Here is a 19172-nt window from a genome sequence, read left to right on the forward strand (position 1 = left end):
ATGGAGCAAACAGGACGTCCTGTTATCCATTTAAAATGTGTTTGTGTGTCTAGAAGAGACATTAGTAGAGAAGGTACTTACTCTGAAGCTGCCATCAGTCGGTGGACAATGAGGTCAGCATAACTGCTCCTCTATGTACACCTGTACACCTTCTGCAAAATATTCCACACAAGCTTGATAAATTAATGCAAAAACGCTCAGTGCCTTCAGCAGCGGCCCCTCAGCTCTGACCCACATCTGCACAGAAAAATTACTTTAAATAAAAGGTAAATAGTAAATCAATACAAAAGTGAACAGGTAACCTAACTGCTTTCAGAGCTGCCTTCACATGTTCAAGTTAACGCAAGCTCATTCGTGTTTAACAACTCAGGCAATAACGTTACCCTAATGTAATGATGTCATGGCTGCTGTTGGACCGAAGGGAGGTAATGGAGGGAGGCGACATACCTGAGGTAACATTAACCCATTTGGCGCCAAACGCAGAAAGCAGCAAGCGCAGCTTCATCAACGAGAGTTTTTGTTCCCCCTAATATTACCGCACTGATTAGTTTAAGTTGGAAAACATACTTAAATACTTTAAAGTCGGTCCGCAACGTTAATCCTTTCTACAAGGCGAGGAAGCCGGGAAGGTACAGGAAGGTTGTCATAAATTAACTTTTTTTTTGGCCTTAATGGGTAATGTTATTGACTTCTTTTGGGTGATCAGCTGTCATTACATCGTTTAGGTTTCTCCAAATCTTTGCTGAAATCAAAAAGGATCACAGGGTATTTTTTCACAAATGAATTTAATTGGGACACATTAAAAAAATATTGGTTCAAAAACACAGTTTGTTCAAGTATCACAATCATTGGTACTAGTTGTGTTCCACTGCAACTTTGATCCATGCATGTTCTTGTTCTTTGTGGTTGATGGTGTTGGTGTCGCCCACGGGGGAAGCGTCAGCGTCATCCTCCTCATTTGGGTGCGATGACACGTCCGCCAGAGAAGGGAGGCTCCCACCTCGCAGGATCCCTTTGCCCTTCTGCAGAAGACTGTCCAGCCCTTCGCCCAGAGAGCCCTGCTTAAGATGCAAATACACTTTCTTTCCAGAAGAAGTGTCTGCAGGCTGGTGAATCTCAAGATCCTCGGCACTCATCCTGCAAATATGACAGACATTTTGGTTGTGATTTGTACTGGACTGTGCTGAAGCAACACCAGTCCTCAGAATCACACAACAGGAAAAAGTCAAAGTAATTGACCTCATGTCAAAGGTGGAGCCTTTGAAGGTCGGTTTGAGAGTCTCTGCCGCTGTCGACAGAGTGTACGGGATGGAGAAATGTCTCTGCTCCCAGTGCTTGTCCTTCACAATGGGAGCCAGGTTCTGGTACATATCATCTACAGCCAGCATTGACACCTACAGGGAGAGAGAACAAGCAGTCGCTGCTCATTTACAGTGTTTAGACTCGTATCGGAGAGAGAAGCCTCGAGGGGGAACCACCTGAATGTTTCTGTCAATCAGCTGGTTGGTTTCAAAGTCGTCGTCGTCCTCGCCGAATGGATTGACGATGAGCTCCCCCACCTGCAGAGCAGAGACCACATGTCATGAAATCGCTCTTTCGCGACCTTTCCTACACGCGATGTCATGTCTCACTTTGAGCCAGCCAGCGTAGAAGAAGAACTGCAGCAGGGTGAACACGGGGACGTACATGTCCAGTTGGTGGTCCTTGTATCCCTTCTCAGGGTTCAGAAATTGTCGGCCAATCACGCAGAAGGCAAAAAAAGAGTAAACCGCTAAAGTAACTACCTGCAAATATGGAAAAAAACACACATAACATTAACAGTGATCAACTGTTGTGGATGAAGTACTCAAATCTGTTACTGAAGTAGAAATATACTTAAAGTAACAAAAGTAAATGGTCACAATGGACCGTTTTAGAATAATTTATATCAGATTAAGATTATATAGTATAGTATATTGTTTGATTTGATTAAGCTAATGTTAATGACTTCATCTGTTAACTTCCCCATTGTGGATCAATGATGTTTTATCTATAATTAATTGCTTGATGTATTTTCTATTATTCATTTCAATTTGCAAAGTTAGTAGTGGATTAAAAATCATCTCAAATGTAGTGGCGTGCATGGAAATACTCAATTTACAAGTACCTTAAACTTGTACTTAAATACAGTACGTGAGTAAATTAGTTACATTACACAGCTGGGGATCAAGTCTTGTCATACATTTTGTATAAAATATGGAAAAAAAAGAAGATAAATGGAGTAAACAATGTCTTTAGTTGGTAGCTTTGTCTTTGACCGTACCTGCGTGTAGACCAGAGGGATGCTTATCCAGTCATAGTGGAACAAGAGGCTGCACTTGCCTCTGTACTTATTCAGCTCCTGTAGTTATGAATACATAGTACACCTTTATATACTTAGTTATACAAAACGTACTGGGGCTTTAAAGTCAATTTTCATATCCCTCGTTCCCGCATTGTGTGTATAAAAAGTGTAAAACAACAACAACAGAGCAACAACTCGCATCCATCAGCAGCCTCAAAGCGATGTCGTCCCTCACTCGTCCCTCCTCTCTCGCTCTGGACGCCAGGTTGGAGAACCAAGTCAGAGGCATCCAGTACTTGTTGAAATCAGAGTGCAGCGACTCAAAGTTCTTCAGCTCGTGTGCGGTCATGAATCCTGCAAAGAGGTCACACACTTTGGTTCAAAGATGTTTGTGATCAGAGGAGTTTTACAACATTTTCACACCACGTCACAAACAATCTGAAACAACATCATATTTAAATATTTTGCATATCTGAGTGAAATACTGTACTCTTTATTTAAAACTAATTATTTCTTAATTTAATTCGATTAAACAAATGTAAATCATCACGTTGTGAGGAAAGTCATCTCTTTTCAATTGTCACTAAATTATATTTTAAAATCAGCTGCTGCATCTTTTTTTTTTTTACCAGGTAACATTTCTGTGAAACCTCAAAATGAACTTAAAGTACTCGCGAATATAGTTTGAGAACTGACGTGCAGTAAATATGAACAAGTGTTCCACTTGAATACTGCAGTAAAAGTACTTCCTTCCTCTCCTACCGGCCTCCACTATGTGCTCCAGAGTCGGGAACCGCTTGTGCACCCTCGTGCTGATGGAGCGGAGGATCAGCACTGAAGATAAGTTGGCGTATCTCATGAGCGTCCGTCGCAGCAGACGGCCCCTCTCGTCGGCCCCGTGGACGTTCCCGGACACCACCATCATCAGGTTGTCGGGCAGAGGGAAGCTGGTGTACTGACCCCACCACCGGTTGAAGGCCAGGGACACGTAGAAACCTGGGACCAAACAACGGGATTTACATTAAAGCTGACATTAAAGTTGATCCAAACAGACTTACATTGAGTGCATTCAACCATGAGTACAAACTCAGAACAACAAGAATCAAGAAAGTGGAATTTATTTAATAAAGTTAAACTACAAAGTGCTTTCAGTAAGAGACATTTAAGTGCTACTACGGTGCCACTTTTCTTATTCAAGGTGTAGTTGAAAAAAAGATGGAAGATGGAGAGACTTTCTGTTGTCCTGATGTCAACGGGGAGCTCATTCCTCCATCAAACAGTCGTGACTTTGTCATGATGGTCAGATTGTGTGAGAGACAGAACCGGTTCAATCGGACTTACCCAGTACGAACAAAACTGGGATGAAGTTGGTGTTGGTGAAATGGTCACAGTAAAGAGCGATTCGCTCAAACAGATCCTGCTGCTTGGAGGTGAGGAGGAACCTGGGAGGAAATTAAAATTTTTTAAAAAAAATCCACTCGGTCATACTGGAGCAAAACAGCAGAATTAAAAGATGAAATCAGGGAATTCACCTGTAGAACAAACTGAAAAACAGGTAAACTCCACAGAACAGCAGGAAGTCTTTGTAAAGCAGCCGGTAGATGCTTCCCTTCCACCTGAACAGGAGCTTGCTGAAGCCACCAAATCGGGCATCGGCCACTTCCAGGGAGTAAGAAACCGTCATGTCCCGGTTTGTCCTGCGCTGTAACAGCTGAATATTCCTGTAAAATATCAATGTGATACATGAATCATGAAATATATTTTATTATAAGCATCTACGTGCATGAAGATGTGTCTTACCTGTGAAGGCAGGTGTATCAGCTGGCCCTGCTGTCCTGGGAAGAACCGTTCTTCCTCTGGGTCTCATTTTAAACCTCTCTGCTGTGATGTCATACATGAACATTTTAGATTTATCACCTGGGAACCTGAAACTGGAGAGATGCACACCTACAACTGCTGAGCGAGTGTGAGGTTTGTCCTCAACGTCAGGGACTTCTTTTGGTTGATTGGCTGTCATATCGGTTTATGTTTCTACATATTTGCTGTAATCGATAAGGATCAAAAGGTAAAAAGTATTGATTGTAATTCAGTTCACTTCTATGGAGTTGATAAAAGCTGATCTGTGTGTGTGTGTGTGTGTGTGTGTGTGTGTGTGTGTGTGTGTGTGTGTGTGTGTGTGTGTGTGTGCTCTCAGAGCTGACATGGGTCTGTAAATGTCCAAAATGATTCATTTCATTAATGATTACCAGCAGATTATGTTCATAAATTAATCCATAAATAGTTTTGCATACAAAAGGTCAGAAAGAAACGCTCGGGATTTAAAGCATTGTTGAGTATTTTTGCTGACTTAAACAGTCAATCAACAATAATACACATAACAATAACTAAAATAAAGATAATAATGTGTGTTTATAGTGTATACATATAAAGTTATTTGCAAACAAACAAACCCACACACACACATAAACACACACAGACGAACACGTCTACTCAAATTGAACGATGCTTTGTGTAAAAGAAGAATATAAAATAGATTATCTAGATAGTTGCAGATTTATTTTCTGTTGATTTACTTCTGCTCATTATGAATCCAGCCAGGAGCAGCTGAGCGTTACTTGTCAGCTCTCACAGGCTGCAGCAGTAGTTTAGAGCTCACAATCAAAACACTCACAGCTGGTTTTACACACAGGACTTCATGTCCAACACCAACGTGTCTTTTTATGTCGAGCTCCTCTGAGAAACAACAAACAGGAACCTGTTTCCTTCCACGCTTTTAAATCCATCCTCTTTAATATATTGTGATCAGACGTGTCATCCATTTATTGTATTTATATTTATGGTATTTCATCCTTTTGAGCGTTTGTGCTTTGTGAGTCTTGGTTATTCTCTTTAGGACTTATCTAATTCATTGTTACTCTGTTTTATATATGTTTTGGATGTGTTGTGTGCTATGTGGTGCTGCTGTATTGGTGAATACACTTCTGTAAAATATGTGTCTCCCCCAACAATATCTTGGTTAATATTTTCAAAGCAAATGGATTTATATCGTATAACAATAAATGTAACATTCAAATAAATTAGACCTTCCCTTACATGTAAGACATTTAAAATATGACAAAAAGCAAACAATAATAGCAATATAACACTTCTCAGCTTTTAAAACTTGGTGTGTTGTTATCATTATGTCATACTTTCATACATTGTTGTCCTGTCTTTCCTCATAATGGCTGATAAGAGACAGCATCCCATCCCACACGTCTCAGCCTTTTGTCATTGGCTGCTGTGTTCTGCTCGCTTGTTTGTCGTTCACATCGTTACAGCGGCCTGTTGTAAATCACAGTGTGTTTTATCCTCTGACTCTGTTTGCTCTCTCTCCCCTGACGAGGTATTTATGAGCCCATCCATCCTCCATCAGAGCCTGGACCATGTGACCGCCGTGGACTTCCTTATTCTCTCCGCTGCAGCAGACTCGTGAGCCTCACGGCGTCTGTAACTTATTGCTTTCATTACCAATAAATTAATGCCTTCATCTCAATAAAAATACTCTGTGTGATTTGTGTGGCTGTGTAGTTTCCTCCCCTGCCAGTAGATGGCGCTCTTGTGATGTGCAGTAGGGCTCTCAGCCGGTCTGTATTGGTCTCAAACAAAGACTCCCAAAGGCTCTTTTGACACAAAACAGTAAAAAAACATCTGACATATAATGTCATGTCAGTATGTTTGTTTATAATACTTATCTTTAAAACTACAGCTCTCTCTTATCGGTCACACAGACATTCACCACTCTCATGGTGTCAACACAATACATCTTTTTCACTATTTCACCTGCACGTTCATGTTTGTGCCCCCACCCTGGGTAAATCTTGACTCAACGGCTGCTCTGTGATCTTGATCTGTAGATGAAATAAACTCCCAGATTAGCATCCATAGATGCCCCAACAACCGTTTTCTGCCCAGTCATTTTCTGGCCTCGGCTACTGGCTCTACTGGCGGTGGGCTCTTGAGAACAGGACACACTGATTGTGTCGGGTAACCCAATGCGGTAATCACGACTTCCCACGGTGAGTGAAATCAGAGCTCGGAAGAAAAGTGGGATTTCAGGTAGCTAGGAGAGGAGGGGGGCATTGTGGGGCAGAAAAGATACACGAAAAATAACCTTTCCTTTCCTCTCTTGTGTTTGTTTGTCATCATCATTCAGTAATGAGGCAGAAATCTTGAGAAATTCATGTATTTTTCTTATAACAATATACATTTTGCATACAAATAAACAATCAAGATCTGCAAGTACAAACATGATGAAAATCAGTGCTTTTTTTTTTTAGCAGTGCTCGCTCTCTCGTTCTCCCAATTAGCATTGGGATGACACGCATGTCTGTTTTCCACATCTTGGATAACATCCTGCACGATGACCCTGACGTTCAGTGTTTGCCTTTTTGTGTGTCTCCAGTGTCATTATGTCATTTCGCACCACACCACAGAAATACTCATCAGCATCTCAGCTTCCTGAAGCGGCACCGCCTGCAGATCCTTAGATTTTTATACCACCTGCATTTGCATCCAACCGCCCTGATATTTTTTCCAATATGCACATTTTATTGTATGACGTAAAAAAACCTGGGACAAGCCTTTGACCCTTGCATGACAACGACAAATACATGTAGCCTTCTCAACTCAGCGTTACATTCCACACTTCACAATGAATTAACTGTGAGCGTTACGATGGGATTAGTCGTTGGTCAGCGCCTACATTTCTGGATGTGACGGAGCCGGAACATCCTGTATCCAGTATACGGCGTGAAACAAGTCAAACAGGAACGCGCGGGATGATTAAACTGAGGGGAGGTGAAGGAAAGTTCACAAAAGCTCGCTGGGATTAGAATGAGTAAGCGTTTAAAAACAAGCCCTGTTCTTTTGTTAAAGGAGTGGAAACCACGTGAAGTGAACATTAGCACATTAGCATGGAGTGCAACATTAAATGCAATAAATGTTTTTTTTCCAGAGTGAAAAAAAAGGAAAGAAGTGAGCCTCCCCTTTTCAAAACCGTCGCTGCGTTCCTCAAGTCCCACAGGAACAGCTCCGGATTAAATCACTTCCTCTTACATTGTGATACCACAGTGGTCGGGCACACACACACACACTCTGTGTGTGTCAACAGATGACCTCTTCTGTCACACACACGGTCTCTCTTTCGTGCATCCAAAAGAACAATTGGACATTTAGATGAAATACACTTTGGAGAATTAGATGAGAAGAGAAATGCAACTCGTTTGGGAGTTAACGGAGCTGGAGCCGGGGTCATCGCCAGCGTAGCTTAGCATGAAGACGGGAAGCAGGGAGAACCAGCGAGCCGCCTTCGGAGATCATTTCCATGTTCTTCACTTTCTGGTGGGACCAAAACTTTAGAGCTCATGATGGACAAGTTGTAGCCGAGTAGTTTACTCCATGATAGGAAAGTCAAGCTAGCTTTTCCCCCCGATTCCATTCTTTATGCTAAGCTAAGCTAAGGGCCTCCGTGCTACAGCTCCGCACTTAAAGCTCAGAGAAACCTCAAAACTCAAGTAACTCTATATAATTTAACCTGCAGGACTAAATAATTTAAGTAAAGTAACATCTGTATATGTTGCAGTTTAAGAGTCAGAGTTGATCAAGAGCACAAACACAGAAATCTAGATATGAACGAACTAAAACGACAAAAGTAACCTCATCACTCGCGTTGAGAAACTGAGGAAGAAAAGAGGCCTCATGAGGCTTTTAACAGACAAACGAGGTGTTCAGATCCTCCCATCTGATTCCCGTTAAGCAAACAGAAACGTATTTCCTCGAGATGAACTCTTCCTCTCACGCGGTGTCACGAGAGGCTGACGTTCTCGTACTCGCCGTGGTCCGAGTCCTCCAGCTCGATGCCCGGCACCAGGCTGTAGTATTCGGTTGACTGGGTCAGGTAAGCCTTCTCTCTGTCGGCGGAGTCTTTCATCACCTCGGTCACGCTGACCGAGTCCAGGTCGGCCTTGCCGGCCGCGTCCGGCCCCCGCGTCTCCTCCTTGGAGCCGGAACAGCGCGAGGACGCTCGCGGAAGAGACTCCGCCGAGCCCAGCTTGATCTCCACCTCTTCATAGATGTCCCTGGTGCTGCCCAGGAGGGTGGAGGTCGGGCGCAGCTGCAGCTGGTTCTTCAGGATGCCCTCGTTGCCACAGTTCGCGGCTCTATTTGACTCGGCGGTGCCGGCGCCGGCCGCCTTGGGTTTGCCGCGATGATGCTTCTGGCCGTTGCAGGCGGAGCCGGAAGCCCTCTTCTTGGAGGCGCTCGCCGGTGCTTCTTTCTTCCTCCCGCAGCACCAGCAGAGCACCAGGGCGGAGAGGATGAGGAGAGGGAGCACGATGAAGAGCGCGGTGAGGCCGGCCGGGCGGCAGGCGTCGGCGAGCGTCAAAGAGAACGCCGTCCTGCCGGCCAGGTGCCGGGGAGAGACGCAGGTCAAGTTCCCCACCAGACTGTGCGGCGTCGCGGTGCCGTTGGACTTCCTGCCTTCCTCCAGGCCTTGCAGCAGCGCGCAGGAGCAGTCCCACGGGTTTCCACCCAGCTCCAGCGTCTGCAGGCTGGGCTTCTGCAGCAGAGAGCCCGGGAGGAAGCGGAGCCGGTTCCCCCGCAGATCCAGCTTCCGGAGGCTGTCCGAGTCCTGAAGAAAACCCTCGGGGAGCTCCTTCATCAGGTTGCCGCTCAGATCCACCTCCGTCAGGTTGGGCTGGCCGGCCAGAAAGTCCCTTGGCAACGCCGCGAGTCTGTTATGACCCAAGTAAACCTTCTGCAGTGTCGACGCCCCTTTGCCACTCATGTGAACAGAAGTGATGTTGCAGAAGGAGAGGTCCAGAGTGTCTATGTTTGTCTCATTTGTAAACACGGACCAGAGCACGTGGCCGAAAGCCGAGCCGGAGTAGTTTAAGCAACAGGCGCCAGTAGGAACCTCGGAGGGGAACTGGGACAAAATGGTGGCCGCTGGGCACGGACACCCACCCACAAGTCCCATCTTCAGCAGTAAGGTGAAAATCAGCAGGGCAGCACACTGGCAAACCATCTGTGAAACAGAAGAAAAACCCAGTAAAACACAGCCTGTAGTTCATTGTGCCGTGTTGCTGCCACACAGCATCATACCTCTCTCTCTCTCACTGGAGGGGATCCTCTCTATGTAGACTCACAGTTGTAAACCAAACAACTTCTCAGAGGACTCCTGGTTGCTGTGAGGATCGTGGGAGTTGGCATGGTGACGCGGTTCACCGGGGATCAGGAGTCTAGTGTTTGGCTGTTGGAGAGGAAACAGATGCTGCCATGACGGTCACGTGACGGCTGAAAGTTGTACAAACATCACCTGAAGGTAAAGCTGGAGCCTGAAGCGGTTCAACAAGGAGGTTGTGGGGTTTTACTTTGACCTGGAAAACCTCTTGAATCTGGTGGAAGATGATCGAAAATAAATATTTGACTCCAGTTCATCTCCTTAAAGAATACACAGTTCTCAGTTTGGTTAAACTTTGTCTTTACCGTTGATGTGTCTGTGCTTCTGTATTTGTGTCTGTTGTCTGACTGCATTTATTTGTTTTTGTGTTATTTTCTTATCTCTCAGTAAAGCACCTTGAACAGCTTCAGTAAGAGATCGGGCTCGACAAAAAAACCTAAACTTGGTTAACCAACCTGCTCACCTAAAAATGTATTGATAGCATTTTAACAATGTAATAAATGGGATTATATTGTTGTTGAACTCACAAATGCAAAACAAATACTGTTTGCAATGACAGGATACCGTCAAAGTAATAAAATAAATAAAATAAAGCGTAACAGTTTGAAACTAAGAATAAATTAAATTGAAATTGTTGCTCAGTTTAAAATACAGACGGTAATAACATACTTTAATGTTCCTTCATTTTAAATTATGGACAGTTGGGACCCAAAAAAATATGTTTTTCGTCTCTCCTCTTGTGCATGTTGTTTACTATGCTGAAATAGAAAGTATGTATAGTGTAAAAATAGTGCAGCAGGTCGACGCTACAATTTAAAAGGAACAAACACGCGAGACATCAAAGCATCTTCAGCAGAAAACATAAATGGCCGTAACGAGGTCGGAGAAGGTCCCTAAAATAATGAGAAACTTCTTAATTCCACTGTAATTTCATGTCTTAGGAACTGCTCCTGTGCGTTAATCTCAGGTTTGCCTCCGCTGGGAGACCGTGACACCGCGACCTTTCGGGAAACCCTGCTGTTGGAAATGCGTAAAAATAAACAAATTGCCGGTCACTTCCTAAAACTGCTCTGCAGTCGGTGAACATAAAAAGCACACGTGTGGTCGGCGTGAGCCCGGCCTGCGTCCAGACTCCCTTCACACGCCACGATGGAGCCGCATGAGGAGTCAGAAATCACATTCAGTGACTTCTAATTCCAACAAAGCTCATCTCAAAACAGAAAAACAACTGCAGGTGGAGCAAATGGTGGAGAGGAAATTAAAATCAGCAACTATTTTGATGTGTTTTCAGGCAAAACATTCACTGTTCTTCTTCTCAAATTTGACTATTTTCTTGGGTTTCTTAGTCATTCACGCCAGGAAACTGAACAACCTTCGGATGCTGGATGACATGAAGCATTTAAATGTCTCAGCCAGAACAAACGACTAATAAACGAACGGGAGCGAATAATGAAACAAACACAGGAAGTGTGCGGCAAAGGAAAGAAGGATGATGTCATGTATCCAACATGAGTGGGAGGATGAGATATAGATGGTTGTTTATGCTGCCCAGCCTTATTTAAACACTGTATTAAATAATCTAATATGGGGTTATTCAGCCAATGCCCACTGGTGGAAAGTAAGTACATTTACTCAAATATTCAAGTATTGGAGTAGAATTTTGTCAGTAGTTTTACTATTTTATACTTCTACTCGAATACATTTCCGAGGGAAATATTGTATTTTTACTCTTCTTTTTGACATTAGTTACTTTGCAGATTTAGATTTTTCTCAGATTACTTCAAACGCTCGCGGCATCTTGTTTCATGTACTGTACGAGATATAGATATAAATAAATATGATTAAAAAAAAGTTGCTGTAACACCAGGACAAGAAGTTACGAATAGGAATGCGTCAGCTCCTCCTACACAGCGAGTACAGACACACAAAAATCCTCTCCCGTCTCCAGTGAGAAATGAATAAACGGTAAACTGAACTGTAGACATGTTTCAGCTTCCTGCACCTCGTTAGCTTCATGTAGATCCCACATTAGTCCACCAGCTGAGAATACAATATAGAAATATCATCACACTTTAAGTTGACGTCATGTTTGTGCAGTATTTGTTGACACAGAACAACACAGCATTCACTTGAAGTGTGTTTTTGTCCAATAGTCCCTCTGGTTTTAGCTCTGTTTTTGGTCTCCACCAACGCCTGAGGGAAAGATCTGGCTCTTTAGCTGCTAAACATTTGGTTTTTGGGAGATTTCTCATCAAAATTGTGAAGTTGTGGGCTTTAAAAACAAAAATAACGTGCTAAAAATCTCAATAAAGCAGCGAGGAGTTGCAGGGTTGGGTGAAATTTCCCCACATGATCCAGTATAGAAATTTAAATTTAACATTTTTTAAATAGAAACGTTCCTTGTTGTGAGGCTGTTGTGGTTTATTTCTGTTAATTATAAACCCGCAATGTGTTCATGAACCCTCCAGCAAATACAGAATGAAAGGCTCATTTGTCCCTGTTTGGTGACATGTATTCATAAAGCTATTTTAAAAACCGCGTAACATTTTAAAGGAGATTAATGCAGTTGAATGTGTGATTAAAAACAATATATATATAGATTTTTTTTCAGATAAAGTGGCTTGTGTTTGCTCTTAATCTCAAAACGTATCCTCAAATTGTAACCATGTGAACTGAGCCTCCTGTTAGTGCATCTCATATCTCGCTTGGTCATTATTTACATGGTGCTGTAAAAAAAAAAGAAGCTTTTTGTCCCGTCTGATAGCCACGGAAAGGTGTGTGTGTTTGAGCATACGGATGATAATTCGCATAGATTTTGGTCGACGTTTTGTACGCGATCAAAGTTTGGATGAAGTAAATGTTGCTCCACGCATTCTCCAGTTAAGATTACTCATCTCAGCCTGACAACAAACAGTCTAAAAGGTCAGAGACACACAGATTGTGTTGCTTTCTGCACATTTGAGACTCTAAATATTGACAGATGAGTTGATCTTTGGATCCTGACCTTCTGAGCCGCAGAACTCTTCATCCAAACCGAGGGATTACATCTCCGTTTAGGGTGTGAGGCGTTAAATCTGAAGAACATGGATGATCTCACTGTCCAACTATGTGGGTTGCTACATCCTCTCTCTGGCAGCAGAGCTTCCCTCTGAAATAACGGTCTCCATTCTCCTTTTCATCATAATCTATTCGTTTTTAGTCTCCAACCATTGGAAGTTGTGGCGTTTTAATGGCTGGTTGTCTTGTTTTTGCTTAGTTAATATCATTTAAATGTACTAATTTAAGAAATATATTCAGGATTCAATATTTTTGACAGTGTGGAGAAATATTTTTAAGCAGCATCTAACTTTACAGACCATAAACTAACAGTTCACTGAACAAAATGTAGAAAACTACAATTAATGAGACAATTTTCTGGAGTCTGGTCAAACTTTGTGAGGAGGGGTGTGGTTGCTAAAAGGAGGACTTGAACCCCTGACGTCAGTATTGTTCACTATCCGTTTGCAGCTTTGCACAAAACACACCACAACATCACCTTCATCACTTCAAGTGATATCCCAACAGCACCCTGCGTGGTTGATCAAAGCTCCTAAAATATGCACACAAAAAAACGACAACCAGACCTCAAAAACAGGAACGTGCAGTCGTTGTTGTTGAGGCGTTTACCTGCGTGCTAGGTGCACCTGTTGGGGGGAAATAAAGCGTCATAAAAACGTGTCGTCTCACCTGAAGAAGACTTTTCTGCTGCTGCTCAGACGAGACTTTAGTTTGAGGATCCAGACTGGCGGCGGCGGCGTGTTTCTGTGCGCGCTGCATCCCATCCACTGCCCCGCTGCAGCTCTCCTCCTCCGGATCCGAGGGTGTGTCTCCCTCCGCGCGGAATGTGGAAATACAGCTTCCTGGCGGTGTGTGCGTGTGTGTGTAAGTGTGCGTGTGTGCGTGTGTGTTAATGATGTTTTTCCATACACGCTGTACAGTTAAAGTGTTTATCTGAGACTGAAGATGACAGATCTGCTCCTCAGAGTTCAGCCCAAAGTTGAACCGAGCGGCTGCAGCGCAGCGCCCTCTGGTGGCGGAACCCAGCAGGTAAGAATTATATTCAGTAAAAGTACAACAGATTGAGCCTCAACATACTACACCTAGAGTACTAAAAGTAAAAGTACTCATTAGGCGGAAGAATTCCAGATTAACATTTCATATTTTCATATAATTATTGATGCATTAATGTATATATTAACATGTGTGTGTGTGTGTGTGTGTGTGAGTAATTAAGTTTAGTTGTTATTTCACTTAACTGTTGCCTAATTGGATTTTTTTTTTTTTTTAAATATACAATACATCAATATTATCTTAGAATAAATACGTTTTGTCATTTCTTCACACATTGCCTCATCGGCTGTCATTTCATGCATGACACTATAAGGACATTTTTAATTTGCATATTTTGACCTCTGTTTTGTTTTTATGTATGACCACCCGATGGCAGTATTAGCCAGTATTTATATCTCAAAACATACTATAAAACAGATTTATACACTTTTGTACACGTTTGCTACTTTTCTTTTTCGTGTATGATAGTAAACCAAATATAATATTTCATATTCTGCCACAACAGGAAACAAAAGGACGTCAACTCGGCTCTGGGAAATCATAAAGAGCATTTTCCCTCTTTTACAATCAGGAAAATAAACGGGAGATTTGATAACGGACGTAAAGCTCTAAAACGAACAAACACGTACAAACAGATTTATTTATTTAGATATAAAAGACAGCTTTTTTTACAGTCTATATACACTGTTCAATGACAATAATACGAACATGTCTGAATTGCTACAAAATCAGTGTAAACATATTTTTCTGGTTGGTCATTTTCTCAAAGTGTGATGAGACAGAAAAGAGTGCAGAGAACTTATTGTAAACAATGCACACCTCGCTCTCACTGAATACAACACTGATACAACACACATGTAAAGGAACAGACAATAATATATATATAAAAGGAGATTATGCTACTGTCTTGATTGTTGTTAAGATTACACATATTGAAACATACTTGTTGGCACCTCTCAGACAAAATCACACAGACGATACATTTTAGTGCATTTGGTTTTGGTTTTGCGTCAGTTTTAAGTCCCAGGAGTCATCCGAATCCATCCGTACCACCGACTGTATGTGTAGAATATTTATAGGCAGTTATTCAGACACTCGATGCTTATTGTGAAGGGTTCACTGCACAGGTGGAATTTGGTCTTAAAAGTAATCAAATCTGTCCAAGACACACTGTGGATTTGGCCAACATGCCTTTATTTTTACAAGGCAATATGTATTTAACGTTCCTCTTGTGTTCTGGTTGGCACTGACCTGTTTTAGGTTTTAAATGCATAGAAGAACCACATCAAATGTGTTTATTACATTGGCTTTTTGACTTTGTCATGAACATCAATTTCAACAAGATAAAATTGAAAAAAACCTGTTTTTTCACTAACTTATAAAACGCTCTGGTTGAAATGATGACCTTTGTGTTGTCAGAGTCGGTTTCGACCCAGTTATACAAATAACTTATTGATTTGGTTTATTGTTTGTTTTTTTTAATCTATATGTTGTGTTATGACTTGTTCTGCTTTTCATGTTGTGTTTGTATTAAAGTTATATTATATTATATATATAATATGACAATGAAACAATAAATAACACAAATGTATTTATGAGATGTGTTCTAATACGGCTCAGTAAAAGTCAGGTAACACAACAACGTTTTATTTATTTATATGATTCTCTTGAGGTTAATTTTACCATTTTTTTATTGAAATCGAGCAGTATCCTGACAATGAAAAGGCCCAGAGGACCACACCAAAAATATTAAAACACACAACAATGTGTTCATGTATAAGGAAGCCTAACAACGTAACCAAGAGATGAGAAATAAATTGGATAATGGATAATTGTTTTTAGTGTATTTTACAGCTGATTTAAGACATGGGTCAAAACCAACTTGTTAACACCAGAGATGCTAACAGAAAGCTAACACAAGAGATGCTAACAGAAAGCTAACACAAGAGACGCTAACAGAAAGCTAACACAAGAGATGCTAACAGAAAGCTAACACAAGAGACGCTAACAGAAAGCTAACACAAGAGACGCTAACAGAAAGCTAACACAAGAGACGCTAACAGAAAGCTAACACAAGAGACGCTAACAGAAAGCTAACACAAGAGGAAGGGTAAAACGACTGAAGCATTGCGGTCGACATTGGGCGTGATGAAGACCCGCGCAGACATTATAATTTTGCCCAAACCTGACAGTGTGCCACGGATGGTTTTGAAGACTTAGATTTGACCTTCTTTGAGAGCGTGTTCCACTTCTTGCAGCGAAGCCCTTCACAAGATCAAAATAAGCAGAACTGTGTTGTTTTGTTCTTTAGTTTCTTCTAAATCGTCGTTCCACCCAAACGGGGCGGGAACCACTTCATCATAAGATCCCATTCTGTCAAAAGCTGCTGTTTTTTGTGTGTTTTTTCCATTTCCTGGAGGCAGAATTAACCTCACTATAACATATCAGTGTCAGGGCCGGAGAGCCAGCTACCTTTCAACAACCAGCACATTAAAAGTTCATAGCTCATTCTATCCAGATCACAAAGCCTGTGGTCATCTCTGAATTTGTTTTTTAAAAGTCACCGCTATTCACATTTAGAATTGAACCAGATTTCCTCTCGGCCCCGCAGCTCAGCCTCTCGTCAATTCTGCATTTTTCTTTTCTTTATTTTTCGTACCGTTTGATAAAACTAACACTGACATATTTTCAGTCAAGAACACGAATAATTCTGCCAACTTCGGTCTTGGATTAACAATAGAAATCTGTGATTGTCTGATGCTTTTTTGTCCTCATGGAAAAACAAAGCGATTACTGATTTGTTGTGGTGTTTTCATCCGGGTCGGCCCATCATGAGTCCAGGTAGATGGAGTAGATCTGGTTGAGGCAGCGGTCGACGCCTCCCGCCTGGAAGAGGAAGCTGTCGTCTGAGCAGGGAGACATGGAGTAACCGCCGCCCGTCTGCCCCTGCAGGTCCTGCAGCAAGTCGAACCCTGAGGGTGGAAAACAAAAGAGTTATGTACATTTTGTGACAGCAAAAAAATAAATAATCCAAGAAATATTTCAGGAATTATCCTTCAATGATTGTACAAAGAACTCATCCAATTGATATCAAATCCTTAAGCAACATAGAAACTGCTTAAGAACATGCACAATGAGATTTGAAAAGATCAAGATCATTTCGTCATAGAGAAGAGGAAGACTGTTAAATATGGAGATAACAGAGCACATTTTTGGATAATGCAATAATGATGCAAATGTATGCACGTCTCCATCCACTGATGTTATGTGGATTTCAGGAGTTGCTTCATCCAGATCAGCAGCTGGTGGCGCTGATGCTCCAGCCAGGTGCCGTTAAACGACTGCAGCAGAAGAAGAAGAAGAAGAAGAAGAAGAAGAAGAAGAAGAAGAAGAAGAAGAACCGAGACGAAGAAGAACCGAGACGAAGAAGAAGAAGAAGAAGAACCGAGACGATGAAGAAGAAGAAGAACCGAGACGATGAAGAAGAAGAAGAAGAAGAAGAAGAACCGAGACGAAGAAGAAGAAGAAGAAGAACCGAGACGATGAAGAAGAAGAAGAACCGAGACGATGAAGAAGAAGAAGAAGAAGAAGAAGAAGAACCGAGACGATGAAGAAGAAGAAGAAGAAGAAGAAGAAGAAGAAGAAGAAGAAGAAGAAGAAGAAGAAGAAGAAGAAGAAGAAGAAGAAGAACCGAGACGATGAAGTCAAGAGAGCGCCAGACAATGGTCGGGGGAAGAAAAATCAAGAAAACATGATGGAAAGATTGTATTAATGTTTTATTCCTTGAGTTAACTTGAGGAATGTGAAAGTCTCCTCATCGCTCCACGCAGATCTTTCGAAGCCGTTTTTGTTTAACGCTTCACGCTTCATGCACGCCATGATTTATTCCCCATGCATGTTTCCATTGTTCTTCCTCGCATTTTGCTTTTTTTTATCAACACGCATGAGCCAAGCGTAAAGACTTTCTTTCCTTTCACTTATTGTTGTTATTTTTAAGGAGTGTGCGCAAAACCAAGTGGATAAAAAAAGCGAGAGAAGATCCGACCCGGCTCACTGTCTCACCAGCTCTGCCGTCTTACCTGTGGCGTGAGAGGCGGAGGAGGAGGCCGTGAAGTAACCGGCGGGTTCGAAGCCGCCGCCGTCGCTGACCGGTTGAACCACCTTCCCCTCGCCGTACAGACATCCTTAGAGAACCGCAGAGGAAACGTCAAAAAAAACAGAAGCACGCGCACACAAAGAAACAAACACGATTTGTCATACTGATGCGTTGAGGCCGCCGATGCCGACACATGTTGTGTGGACCTCGCACCTTGCTGCTGGGAGAACACTTGCTGGTGGTTGTACGTCTTGTGGTAGCCCTGCAGCTGGGCGTCCACGCGGTCCGACGAGGAGCTCGCCGGGCTGACGTCGGCGGACATGAACAACGACGTCGGCCCGTTTCTGTCGGCGACACAACACACCAGGTAGCTTACCGAGCTCTTCATTGTGTGGAATAACTGACTGTCATCTGTGCACATGGCAGTAAAAACATCTCGAATGTCGGATCATTTAAGTTTTCGTCGTGGATTCTGTCAAACATGAAAAGAACGACCGCCATCGCGGCCCCCGGCCCCCTGGTCATTTCTATCGTTTTGTTTCCATTCATTTGGAGCGAAGCGGGTAAACAACTCGAGGAGGAAAGTATTAGTCGTGTAATAGGGTCTTTAAATTTACACCGATCAACAAGTTTGACAGTTTTGGTTTGTGTTCACAACTGTGTTTCATTAAAAGTTTGACAGAAACATCTCCGATCGGGTCGAACCCAGAAGAAGTATTTACGCCGTTATTTCTGACAGCGCGGCGGCAGCTGTGCTATCGCGTAAATACTTAAAGCTCTTGTACAAACAGTGCAGTTTACACAAGGAAGCGTTTCCACCTCGAGGGGGGGAGGGAAGGGGGGGGTTGTGGGCGGTCTTTGTATCCATCGCGACGCTGCAAGAATGTGCTGACTGAGCACAAACACCCTGACTCAACATGGAAACGAGTGAGTCAGTGGAGCCAAGTCCACGAGAAGAAAGAGCGAATATCTCTCCAAGGAGATATGTAGCTACCCCCCCCCACACACACACCCCCCATATGGTATTTGAGACCCCCCCCCCCCCCCTCCTCTTGGCTCTCAGGCCTGAGAACCCTCCTGGATGATGTGCTGGACCGTATTGGTCCCCAGAGAGCCAAATGGCCTTGGTTTATGCTGGAAGGGTTTTAGTGGGCTTCATAAACAAGCCAGACCTTGTCAGAGATACTGATGGCTGCTGGCCCAACGCGCCATCTATATTTTCATCTGACCAGCCATAAAAAAAGGAAATGTTTGGAGATTTCTTTACATATCTATCATTTATCATCCCCAGGTCTCTTTATTACCCATTTCCCATGTCAAATGCTGTTACGTTTAATTTAACAGCCTCCGTGTTCAGTGGAGAAACACAATAAAAGCCAAAACTAATCAGAAGGACTTTTTGAAACCCCAAACTGATATAA

General features: G+C 42.6%; 3 protein-coding genes across 4 annotated transcripts in view; all 3 read right to left on the reverse strand.

Moving 5' to 3' along the window:
- Window positions 1–854: 854 nt before the first annotated feature.
- LOC137802852 (bestrophin-4-like) lies at window positions 855–4007 on the reverse strand. The gene is made up of 9 exons (XM_068601018.1): window positions 3856–4007; window positions 3665–3765; window positions 3086–3319; window positions 2523–2677; window positions 2303–2380; window positions 1632–1784; window positions 1479–1559; window positions 1240–1394; window positions 855–1137 (listed from the first exon to the last, which is right to left on the reverse strand). The coding sequence occupies exons 1-9, from the start codon at window positions 4005–4007 to the stop codon at window positions 855–857; spliced, it is 1392 nt and encodes a 463-aa protein (XP_068457119.1).
- A 2583-nt stretch (window positions 4008–6590) lies between these two features.
- Window positions 6591–13360, reverse strand: si:ch211-106k21.5 (leucine-rich repeat-containing protein 55). 2 transcript variants are annotated; one of them, XM_068571208.1, is made up of 3 exons: window positions 13272–13360; window positions 9467–9614; window positions 6591–9389 (listed from the first exon to the last, which is right to left on the reverse strand). In XM_068571208.1, the coding sequence occupies exon 3, from the start codon at window positions 9387–9389 to the stop codon at window positions 8169–8171; it is 1221 nt and encodes a 406-aa protein (XP_068427309.1). In that variant the 5' UTR covers window positions 9467–9614; window positions 13272–13360; the 3' UTR covers window positions 6591–8168. The 2 variants fall into 2 exon arrangements, with proteins under 2 accessions (XP_068427309.1, XP_068427311.1); XM_068571210.1 differs by having other exon boundaries at window positions 6591–9614.
- A 2492-nt stretch (window positions 13361–15852) lies between these two features.
- Window positions 15853–19172, reverse strand: part of LOC137782004 (zinc finger protein GLIS1) — a 36799-nt gene continuing 33479 nt past the window's right edge. The window contains exons 7-9 of the mRNA XM_068571064.1: window positions 17965–18095; window positions 17735–17839; window positions 15853–16627 (exon numbers count right to left, since the gene is read on the reverse strand). Of these exons, the coding sequence (XP_068427165.1) occupies window positions 16485–16627; window positions 17735–17839; window positions 17965–18095 (379 nt within the window). The 3' untranslated portion in view covers window positions 15853–16484. The remainder of the gene's footprint in view (window positions 16628–17734; window positions 17840–17964; window positions 18096–19172) is intronic.

The sequence above is a fragment of the Clinocottus analis genome, unplaced genomic scaffold (assembly GCF_023055335.1).
Source record: "Clinocottus analis isolate CAN_PGR_092001 unplaced genomic scaffold, fCliAna1.0.p SCAF_11, whole genome shotgun sequence".
Lineage (NCBI taxonomy): Eukaryota > Metazoa > Chordata > Actinopteri > Perciformes > Cottidae > Clinocottus > Clinocottus analis.

What these genes read in the sequence shown, in the direction of transcription:
- LOC137802852 (XM_068601018.1), bottom strand. Translation starts at nt 4,007, where the DNA reads ATGACGGTTTCTTACTCCCTGGAAGTGGCCGATGCCCGATTTGGTGGC. An exon ending in TTTTTCAGTTTGTTCTACAG is followed by an intron (nt 3,766 to 3,855) that starts GTGAATTCCCTG and finishes ATTTCCTCCCAG; the next exon opens with GTTCCTCCTCACCTCCAAGC. An exon ending in GGCTCCACCTTTGACATGAG is followed by an intron (nt 1,138 to 1,239) that starts GTCAATTACTTT and finishes TCATATTTGCAG; the next exon opens with GATGAGTGCCGAGGATCTTG.
- si:ch211-106k21.5 (XM_068571208.1), bottom strand. Translation starts at nt 9,389, where the DNA reads ATGGTTTGCCAGTGTGCTGCCCTGCTGATTTTCACCTTACTGCTGAAG.